Here is a 12042-nt window from a genome sequence, read left to right as displayed (position 1 = left end):
TTCAGTTATTTATATGCTATTATGATGTCGGATGTCTACGTTAAACACGATCAAAGTTCCAAAACCTGAGGTGAACGTATATAAAAATGCTCCCTGCAAGACAAAAGCGAGGGCTTAAACCCTGACCACCTCTGTATGACTTGCATGCAGAACAAAAACATTGCACTAAAAAAAAACAAAAAAACATTGCTACTGAACATAATCCAAGCAGGAAATACGTCTCCCTCAAAACTCATTTGGCAAAACAAATAACAAGTATATAAACTCATTTCTAGGAGACTGGTATTAAAAAAGGGTCACTGGTTTGACACTGTTTCATGTCCAAGACCAAAAAAGTTGAGACTTCTCATTTGTTTTTTCTGGACTAATGAAGTTTCACTTTTTAGGTCTGTCAAGTAATGGTGGTGACTATTGCCAGTTTCAGAAATATTCCAAAGACGTCACTGTTGTGAAACATAAAACCATAATGTGCTGTGTAAGGATTTTTCTTAGGTAAGACATGCTTGACTCAGCACAGGCTGACTCAGGACAGTTTTGTATCAATCAGCAATAAAGAGCCTAAAAACCAGACATTTAATTTAGATATAAACCTCCTAGCTTCTTATTTAAAAGACAAAAGACTAAATAAACCGTGGGTGTGCGTGCGATCTGGTCCTGGCTCTTCACGGCTCCGAACAGCTGTGATAAACAGAAAATATCCTGTAAATTAAACACAGCTCAGTATGAAGGAACAAAGACCTTATCTAAACACAGTGTCCAATAAAGTGAAGCTTTAGTCTAGTGGGACTGCTAATTCCTGCTCATGTTTTTCTTGGACATACACAGTCCAGCACTTTTGGGTAGCAGCACACATAAACATAGCCTGTCAAGGAAAGAATTATCCGTCTTGTATCCCTTCTACCTATCAGACCTTTTAAGCTTTCACTCCATCTCACCTTCTTAAACCCTCTTTCTCAGCCTCAAGCTCCTCTCTTTTCTTTTCTCCTCTCATTGTATATCTGTTGTTCCCGCTGGTATCCCTCCTCCGTCTTCTGTCTGGTCTCCCTCTGCTTAAAGTGATGGCCATAATGAATGAATTGCCTCTCTACCGAGTTGCCCTGCGGCTCTCACTTCTTTAGTGTATTGAGAGGCTGTCTGATTTTCTTTAGACTGTCAAATAAGTTGTATTGTGTTTTCAAGAGATTGCTGGTAAGGTCTGTGGAGAGAGCAGCATCAGAAATAAAAACCCGTCGACACACGGCTTTGTGTGTGTGCAGACGAGTGTGTATATGTGTGTGTGTTTGGTTGAGAGCTTTCTAAAGCTTTCTGTAGGCTGAAAGGGAAAGGGGAAAGACATACTGAAGTGGGCAGAACAAAGAAAAGCCGAGAGAAAGAGCAAGGAGAGATTAAAAAAAGAAGAAGCGAATGTTGGGTAAATATGAGATGAGATGGAATGTATAGAGGCTGGTTTAGAGGAAGTCACTTGTGTCGAGCCCAGCGTGCGCCGTGCAATCAGATAAAGGATGTGAAAGTGCCGACGCAGCATCATACAACCGTGAAGTCACCAGCAGCGACTGAGCGTACAGCTCTTTGTTTGACCATGGCATTTATGTTTACCTCGATTTAGACAGGTAGACTCAACAACACAGCCTCACTATTTTGTGTTCACTTTATATTCATATACCATGACATAACATAGGGCGAGTGCGTCTTTACCTGCTGTGTTGTGTTTATGTGCTCGAAGCACCAAAAGGAGGGCCGACCTGAATACCGTTCTACAGCTTGTGAATATTTGCTGATTTTTCTGAGAGATTGTGAACATTTGCAAGGCAAGGCAAGTTTATTTGTTTGTATAAGACATTTCCTGCACAACAGCAACTCAAGGTGCTTTACATAAGGCATAAAATGACATTTAAAGGCATAGAAATACAACAAATAAATGGAATAGAAAGCAAGACAGCAAATACGCATAGGTAAGATAAAAATCTAAGTGAAAATTAAACCTCTGTCTGGTTAAAAGTGTTCAGAATTCACAAACTAAAATGAAGCGTTTAACATTTTGCATCAAGATTTAAGATAACGTAAAATATTTTAGCCTGGAGTTAAAAGTAGTTAGTGTTGGCACGTTTCTCAGATTCTCAGGACGTTTGTGCCAACAATAAGCGGCGTAATAACTAAAAGCTGCCTCACCCTGTTTTATATTGACTCAGTCGATCAGTCCCGGAAGACCTGAGAGATCTCGAGGGTTCACAGTGTGAAAGTAAGTCATAGACATATTTGGGCCCCAAACGGTTCAGTGATTTATAAACTAGCAGCAATAGTTTAAAATCAGTTCTGTGACTCGCCGGGAGCCAGCGTCGAGATCTGAGAATGTGTTCAGCTTGTTTAGTTCTAGTAAGAAGTCCGGCAGCTGCATCCTGAACGAGCTGGAGCTGTCTGATATCTTTTCTTTGGAGACCTGTAAAAAGAGCGTTACAGTAGTCTAACCTGCAGAAGATAAAGGCATGGATGAGTTTTTCCAGGTCTTGTTTGGACATGAATCCTCAGATTCTGGCTATGTTTTTGAAACGGTAGAAGGCTGACTTTGTTATAGACTTGATGTGACTATATAAAGTTAAGGTCTGAATCCATAATAACACCAAGATTTGCTATTTAAAAAAAGAGTATCACTTTACTTTAATCCCCCATTTAGCATTTATAGGCAGTAGGGGGCTACAACTAACGATTATCTTCATTATTTTTTTATTTTTTGAACATATTTGACATTTTTGATGGGAGTAAAACTAACTGTAACCATGGCAACTCCTCCTATTGAGCCCTACAGACCATATCTTTTATCTCATTCATTCCTTCTGTACAGTCAGGACTTTACACAACTAAATAAAGTCACGTCTTCACTCCCTCCTCCTGCTCGTCTCACTGTGTGTGCTGACAGAGCTCTATATAGAGGTAATTCTGAGCAGGTAGGTCTTCAGGGGAAGATTGATTTCCCTCATGGTATGCTCTGCTCCTGGTTTCCAGTATGATAGATGTGTTTTTATAGCCCTCCCACTGTATGAGAAGACATATGGTGACATGAAATGGGAGTTTTTAGTTCTGGCCTCAGTGAGATTTTTTCCCAAAGTCATTTTTTTTTTTTTCTTAGCAAGGGTTTTTTCCCCCTCAACATGCCTCAGGCAGCTACTTTATATACTGTATTTCTCTAGAAGTTCACCCAAAAAGCAAAGAGATCCATTCACAAGAGAATGATTTCTGGATTGTTCTGGTCTTTAGTTGGAGAGCTGACAGTGACTTAAAAAAAATAGTTTGAAATTTTGGGAAATATGCTTATTCTTGCGGAATAAATGAGAAGATCGATACCACTTTCATGTCTGAGGGCAGTATCAATCTTATCATGTAACTATTTCTTAACATTTGCAAAACTTAATGCTCAGATTTAAATATTGATACTCACAGATTTTTCCTTGAAGACAAGGCAACTTTATTTATATAGCACATTTCATACGTAGAGCATGCTTTACAGAAAATAAAAGAACATTACAGCAGGAACAATCAAAAACAATTAAATAAGAACACCATGGTCGCTGTATCATCTATCTGCTACACTAGTAGATAAAAACCAATCTAAACCCTCTTCATCATCTTAAAAATCCTGCAGTTTCTCAATGTTCAACATGACAAAAGCTGCAACATTAGAGAAAAAATAAATGCACCTTTGTCTGTTACTAGAGTCGCCTTGAGTCCACTTATTTTAAGATACTGTCACTTTATGTGTTTTTGTAATTCTTCGTACTGCTCTTCAAAGGTAAATTACACTAGATGCATGACATTGTCTCAGCTAGACACCATGTTTTCCCTTTGTTGTGACTAAAAAACTTGCTACGAGATTTGGTGGACATTTTTGCAATCCAGGCAAAGCCAGAGTGAGAAACAAAAGCTTTGAATTAATCTAGAAATGGCGGCTGACTATGCTAAACTTTGTCAGAAGGGAAATTAAGAAGCTGTTTGATTCTGTTGTCATCAGTGCAAATTCTTTATGCATGGACTGTTCCCTTGTGATGAATAGTGGGCATTTTCCCCCTTTTCTGGAGTCCATTAATAACCGTGTTTACAGGCTGCTAAATGATGCAGCTCTAGTTTGTGTTGACTGAGCACGTCTCCCTCTCTCTCTGTGGAGGGATCTTTTTGTGCCTTGTTGAAGGGGCACATAAATTGGAAAAGTTAACAATCCCTTTTTGTTGTCATGCCCTCTTCGTTAACATCCATGATTGATGATTTGAGTAAAAACACACACACACACACACACACACACACACACACACAGGAGGAGGGAGAGAAATACATCGGTGGAGGATGAGGAAGTCTGGCTCATAACCCCATGATAATATATATCTGCTCACTCAGCATATCTTTCTCCAAAGCCCCTATGATTTGCCCTTCTGTTTTTGATGGAAGATAATAGCGCTAATTAATCTGCATTTCTAGCTGAAGCAGCCTGCAGCTCAAGGCCAGAGACAGATAAAGAAGTGATCGGTGTTGTTTAATGAGGAGCTTTTAACTTTGGACTGGAGGGCAGTCTTGTTGTCTTCCTGAAAGATGCTGTCGCTGATAACAGATTTATAGAGGGAGGGAAAGACGGTCTGTTTTTATGAGTTGCTAAAGGGCGAATCCACCTTAAAACACTTAATGAAAACATGTACGACACATTGAACATCACACATTGTTGCAGTGTTAAAACTACTAAGGTTGGATTTCTGTTCTACATTACAATAAAGGGTGCAGACAGTTATATGTTGTGTGTTTTGTCTTTTTATCCCTCAGGGTTCATCTATACTGGTGATGTGGTCCACCGGATGCTAACAGCTACACAGTACATTGCTCCACTGATGGCAAACTTTGACCCCAGTGTCTCCAGAAACTCTACTGTCATCTACTTTGACAATGGTAACAGCATTTTTTTTTTTCCTAATGTCTTATTTCTTGATGAATACGAGCTCTCTCTTGTGTTGTGTGATGAATGAGGCACTTTTGGCTTCAACTAGCTGTTTAATCTGTCAACAACAGAATTAAATAACGTCTCCCACAGCCAACATTGTGGTAACAAGCTCCAGAAAACACTAAAACAAAGAAATATTAAGCTCATTAACTGTTGGTGACCAAACTACACCAAGTGATTTCTTTTGATGCTACGTGACTCATGAAAACAAATTACACACAACAGATTTCGGCAAAGAAACATTTACTGTGGTTTTTTTTATTTTTATCAACAACAATATACTTACTGAGGTATTTTAACTGTGTTAATTACTTGCTGGGGACTTAGGGTTTTGGCTGAACCCTTCAAGTCTGCAGGGCGCTCAAACAACATGCAAGTTCCACTGAGAAACTAATATAATGAAAAACAACAAATTGATTAAAAAAAATAGAGCTGCAACAAATAGTTGATGATTGATTTTGAACTATAATAACATGGTAAAATATAGCAGACTAATAAATTTATTTAATGGTGATAATGTCAAATAATAGCACGTTGAGTCATTCACTCTGTTATAAATGCATGGAAGACGATGGCAGGTGATTAATATTTCCTCAAAAAAAGACAAATTATGATCATTTCACAATATACATTTATATACTAATGTACTGTAGTTTGTACTGTATGTTTGCTATATTGTTCACCCCCAAACTTCCGCAAAATGGTTTTTATCTTTAAAAGTAAGGAGCATAATTTTCTCATTACTAACACTATATGAGTTATCATCTTTGGAGAGTTTTTGTTTACCATGAATTTAAATTAAACCCTGTATGACCTCTGTAGCATTCCACCTAAATTCTCTTTACTCACTTCAAACTAAATTGGTGCCCTTCCTCGCTCTCTGTACCTTTCCTCTGCCATCTGTAACCGTCATTATCCATCATGTTAGTCATCGCCGTCTAATCCCTCTGCAGCAGAGTGACTGACCAACTGTGTGACCTTCTGCAGTGGAGCTCATCAGACTTTAACCAAACTGGCAGCTGATCGATTCTCGGCCGGCCCGCTCCTCAACACACTGTCCATCAGTCAATGTCCTGCCAATACAGCATAAGAACTGCGTGGTCTGTTGTCTTCTTTCCATCAGACTGTGAACAGTTTGATAATTTGCTCACAGAGGAGACGTATTGTTTGTTCTTCATACACAAACAGAATTATGGGAGTGAGACTTCACAGTGACAGCGTGAAGCTTCAGTGTCAGATGTTCAATTTTCATAATAACAGCTGTGGCCTGAGGCATTATGTTTTCAGTTTTCCGTCCATCCCGTGCTTGTGGACGCAATATCTCAGGAACACCTTTCAAATTTGGCACAAATGTCAACTTGGACTCAAGGATGAACTGATTAGAATTTGGTGGTCAAAGGTCGAATTTAATACGTTTTATTAAATTCCTTCAAAGTCTTCGCTGCAAATATTATACGAGTTTGGACAGACATGGATGTAAACTGCAGCTCGGCTGGTTGGCGGAGGCATACAAGTGTGAGGCGGTAATTTTAGTTGTTAATTGGAATCTGCTAAATAAAGAACACACGTCATTGGTTAAGACACGACTTTCTCAAGTGATGTAAGACTATCCTGAAATTTGCAATGCGCACATTTATAGAGGAGTCAAGTGTTTCAGCACCTGACAGACGGTGAATCTGACTGTTGTTGCCAGCAGGATCTTGTGACAGCGCTGTGGTGAAAATAAAACTTCCAGGCTGTAAAACATATGTGACACTTTGAGATTTTAACTCGACTCCAGAACTCTAAATTTACAGCGCTTGACAGGTATTTATTAATCCATTATTCACGGATGAATTCAAGTCTACGCTCCTCCAAAAAGAACTCGTAACACTGTCATCTGCTCCTGTTAAAATTTATTCTTTATTACATTAAGAAAAGTGCAAAGTTTTGAGCCCAAATTGGCTCTTCATCACGCCCGGAGGAAACAAACAGACTCAGGTGTGTGTCTTTGAAGAAAAAGTCTGAAGGTACGTTCAAAAAGACTTGTTTTTACAACATTTGGTGAGACCACATCTGAAGGCCTTAAGGCGTGTTGAAAAGCCTGCAGCCATAAAAAGGGGCGAGACACGCTGCATCATACACATGCAGATAACAGATTTGCTCTAAGGTAAAAACACTGTACACCCGGCCAACCTTGCATCAAGTGGTGTGAGTGTTGGATTTTTAGTTTTGTTAGTTTGGAGGCGGCTTCAGAGACTGTTCAACCATCCGACAAGCACTTTATTTGAAGCGTACTGACACTTTCAGTCCCACCCATAGGTGTGGTTACAGCCAACTGGATAAAACCTCTACAGTAGTAACAAGAACATCAGAAAAAGGGAATCAAATATAAAAAAAAAAAATTAGACACATTTAGAAAACTGATGCTGTCTAAACCGCACTAAAACTCTTGACAAATATTATATCACCATGCTGAGGTCAGGCTGGTGTAATAGGGCTGGATTTGCTTTGTTTGTTTGGAGTTCACACAGCATGTTAAGCTTGTAAGTGGAATTAATAACAAGGCCAGTGTCTGCTCCCTCCATGCCTCTTCACCCACTCTGTATTTTTAGCTAGAAAGCCCCAGATAGCATGGCAGCTTCCCTCGCTGAACTCAATGCATTTCAAGCAGACCTATATTAGGCTTAACTCATGCTGTAAACTTCCTTGATGCATTACACAGCAATGTCCCTCCTTGTTCTGTTTCTACTTTCCCCCCTTATTGTCACACATGCAACATACTTGTCCAATGCCAGAGGCCCTCTACACATCACATGTAAATTATTATGTTGTTTCCTGTGCGCTCTCGTCTAGCAGAAAAGCTAAAACCCGTCTTTGCTTTGGATGGAAGAGCTCTGGCTGTGTGACAGAAAAATTGATTAGTTGTGTTAACAAACCTTTATTGCCCTGGCCCCCAGCCAAATGACTAGCTCGGAGGGGGGAATGGCTTTCACGTCAATAGGTTCTCCAAAGTCCACAGTAAATCAGAATAGTGTTAAAAGTAATGTGAGGCCCGCTCTCTGGACAGTGGAGCTCAGTACCGCGTGACTCTGGTACTAATTTAGTATGCACCCAAATTAAGGCAACGCCTGATGATGACTCTTTGTGGTCAAAAGATATTCCAAGTAATAGTCTGACTGTCTGCCTCTGGAGATCTTTAAGAGGGCAGCGTCGACAGATGAAAAAATGAACCAGGATCAGTCCAACACTGCTGATCTGTCTAGGATACTTTGTGTCTCTGATGCTGTACATCCATGATTAAAGGATCAGTTCACCCAAATTACAAGCCTATTTTATCATGAACCCTAGTGGTGTCTGGACACAGTACCGTGAGGTTTTCATTCAGACCAAAATCAGCCCAGTGTTAAAGCGACGACGGGGACGTGAACCAATGAGACAATGAAATACAATCCGAGAAGTCCAGTCTGAGCTTCAGAGCAATGCGTTTAACACTTATCAGACGCCAAAACACAGCACAGCAGTTTGTGATACTCACACACAGGATTTTACAACTCTGGAAAGTTATTGCAGCAGCTGTTGTTTTATGTTTTGTTGGGACAATCACGAGGTAAACAGCAGAAACATGGCGTTCACGTTACAATGTAATATACCAGGAATGTGCACTAACATGTTATGTGTTTGGCTGACGCAGCGTCTTACTGGATGAAGTTGCAGCTGCTGAACCAGGTTCAACTTTTTGAACCCTGCGTTGTTTTGCTTGATCTCTCTACGTCAACACACTGGCTCCACTGAAATGAATAAGAGGGCTGCGTTTTTTTATGAAGAGCTAATGTTGGTCTGAACTCCGCCGAAAGTCTGCAACTAATGGTTGTTTTTTATTATTGCTTTATCTGCTGATTATTTTCTCAATTTCTCGATTGATCAATCATGTGGTCTTTGAAATGTCAGAAAACAGTGAAAGATCACTTTTTTCATGAAGACATCAAGAAATTATCTCTTAAGATAAAGAAAATCCTTACAATTTAGAAGCTGAAAATAGAAAATTGGAAAATGGCTTAAATGATGAATAGATTTTCAAAGTAGATACTGATTATTTTTCAGTTGATCAACAAATTTCAGCTCAGTAGTTCAATTTTTTTGATTTTTTTTTTTGAGTTTTGAGATATCCACCCCTAAAACTTCTGGCGCCACCCCAAAACAAAAGAGTTGATTGGATTTCAAAACAGTGAAAACCTTAAAAACTCAACGGTAGCACGTCTCTTTATAGATCATTTGCAGACGTTGCTGTGAGCTGTTTTTGCTCATTTCTTCAGCAGAAAGTAGTAGTGAACAACTGTTGACTGGGAGATCTGGATTATCTACTGTAGTGTAACCAGGACATTGTTTCTGACAGGAGAAGTTGCCTCTAGGTTTTTCATACCTAATTTTTCAATGCTGTTCACACCATAAATGTGACACAGTATATATATTATGTAATTTAGATGAACTGACCCTTTAAATTAGCACCAATGTCGACCTTTTTCTTTACTTTCCTCTGGTGCTGACTGCTCTCAGCCCAGCCAGCGTACTGTAAATGGATATATTAGGCCTCCTTTTCCTACCATAAGAAAAAGTAATTTACAGCGCTGTCATTCAGTCCCACACAGTATGAAAAACTTTCACTGTTGTGAAAATTGCCGGAGCTACATAATCCATCACAGTAACCACCACGCCTTGATTTGGTTTTCTCAAAGTTTCAACTTTATTGCTGTTTCATCCTGCTCCAGTGGAGTGTTTTCATATCAGTGCTCACGCTACTTTAGTGTCAATCACATCACACCCACAGGGGGAATGAAGGTCACTGCCAGGAAATAATCCCTCAAAAACATATCGCTTTACGAACATGATTGTTACATAGATGTCTTCTTATTCACGGTCTTTGCCCGGTCAGAGGTTCATTTCACGCTAGATGTGAGATGGTAGAGATGGCGTTTCAAAAATGGTGGAAAATCAAGCCAGTGTTAAAAAATGAGAAGTGTAAATTATATGCAGACTGTGTACTTATGAGCTGCTCATGTTTTCTTTGTGTTTTTGTCCCCTTCAGGTACTGCTCTGGTGGTGCAGTGGGACCACGTTCACCTACAGGACAACTACAACCTGGGCAGCTTCACTTTCCAGGCCACACTGCACAACACTGGCAGGATTGTCTTTGCATACAAAGAGGTGAGGGCTCATTTATCCAAACACTTTTCATCCTCAGTCTCTCATTTACATAGACGGCGTATTTCTTACTTTCTGTCTGATTTTAGCACTATTTCTGACTCGATTTATTGTTCTAAATGAATGAATAAAGTGTTTTTTATTAGCAAGGCAACAAGACATCACAAATTCATATAAATCAGATCAAGAATGCTGTGTATAGATTACAAACTACAAAATTAGGTCCAACAACTTTCATAATCACATCTTCAGACCTTCATCATCTACATCAAATTGTTAAATCACTGACAACAACATTTACTACATTATACTGGAGAAGTCAGAGTAATTAATATATCAATCTTGCCTTCTTTTCCAGGCTTTTGAGACTAGAGCTGCAACGGTTAATTGATTAGTTAATTGGCAGAAAATGAATCACCAACTACTTTGATAATCGATTAATCGCTTTAAGTAAATTCTCTGGTTCCAACTTCTTAAATGCGAATATTTTCTGGTTTCTTTAGTCCTCTATGATTGTAAACTGAATGTCTTTGGGTTGGTCGGGACAAAAAAAGAGACATTTTAGGTTGCGTCTTGGGATTTGGGAAAAGTGATCAAGATTTTTCACAATTATTTGACATTTTGTAGACCAAACAACTAATCGATTAATCAAGAAAGTTATCAACAGATTCATCGACAATGAAAATAATCATTAGTTGCAGCCCTATTTGAGACAAAATTAGCTAACATAAACACATCAAAATTAGAAAAACATTCTGATTTTTGATCATCTGCACACCAGAATATCTCAGTTTTGTCGAGCCATTTTGTAGAAAATGTATTTAATCATCATCGTATGTACAGCACAAAGGAAAATGGGATCTATCTTCCACTTCCCCCAAATCACACAGCTCAAACAATCTGTTTTCCTCCTGTTTCTAATTCTATAAGACTTTTTAAGTTGTGCTAGTCATTGCCTCTGTGTTTCATTTGTTTTCAGTTGAGAAATGTGTTCATGTGTTTTCACTCTGGTCATTAAACAGATGAGTGACGCCAGCATGCCTGACAAAAAAATGAGTCTCATGGTGGGCACTGGCTAAAAAAAATATTACTTGACGCTGATAAACAGTTTCCATATGCTTAAATTGGTTGTAACATTATCTAAAATTATTTTGCTCGAACTGTCTATTAGATGTCCCGACGGCGTCTATGAATATCTAAATTTAAAAAATGAGTAAAAAAAAACAAAATGATTAGAAAAACAACTCAATTGAACAGAGAAAAAAAAAGGTATGAAAATGAAAAATAATTATTCCAACAGAGACGGCTGCAGAGACACTGTGAAACTGCAATAACTACGTAATGATCTGTGATAATTGCAATTGTTACAACCGCAGGGCTGCTTCTTTTATGACTGAGACCGATTTTGTACTTTGTTATTTTCACATATTAGAAGAGCTGATCTGAAAGCTGCTGGAGGTTTTTTTTCATTATGCTGCTATTATTGTGCTGGAAAGAGCAACCTGACCATTACATGTAATGGGTTTTTACATGAACCTCAATCATTACAAGGTGTGTTTTGTGCAGCTGAACAGAACCATCAATGTCTTTTTCCCTTTAAATATTCATTCCTGAGTCACTGAGTACTTCTGTCCAGTTTAACTCCTCTTCTCCTCTCCCATGGTGCCAAAACACCAGATACAACGATGCATTGACCTAAATGCGTCTCACCAGTCTGGTCTTTCCTTTCTATCATTTGCCTAAAAACTAACATTTGTTTTTTTGTCTGTTTTCTCTGAAATAAGTCAGTTTTCACAAAGTTGTTGCTCATTTCTGTCCCGGCTGTGTCTGAAATGCTTATCCTATGCACTAAAGATGGCCATATGCTCGTTGAAGTTGCATAATGC

The 12042-nt window shown here is 38.9% G+C and overlaps 1 protein-coding gene across 1 annotated transcript in view; it reads left to right on the top strand.

Annotated features, from left to right (window-relative positions):
* Positions 1 to 12042, top strand: part of plxdc2b (plexin domain containing 2b) — a 103612-nt gene that overhangs the window by 60630 nt on the left and 30940 nt on the right. Inside the window, exons 5-6 of the mRNA XM_044340186.1 lie at positions 4801 to 4923; positions 10041 to 10159. Coding sequence (XP_044196121.1) covers positions 4801 to 4923; positions 10041 to 10159 — 242 coding nt within the window. The remainder of the gene's footprint in view (positions 1 to 4800; positions 4924 to 10040; positions 10160 to 12042) is intronic.

This window comes from Thunnus albacares, chromosome 21 (genome assembly GCF_914725855.1).
Source record: "Thunnus albacares chromosome 21, fThuAlb1.1, whole genome shotgun sequence".
Lineage (NCBI taxonomy): Eukaryota > Metazoa > Chordata > Actinopteri > Scombriformes > Scombridae > Thunnus > Thunnus albacares.
This window is presented reverse-complemented; position numbering and strand designations above follow the sequence as displayed.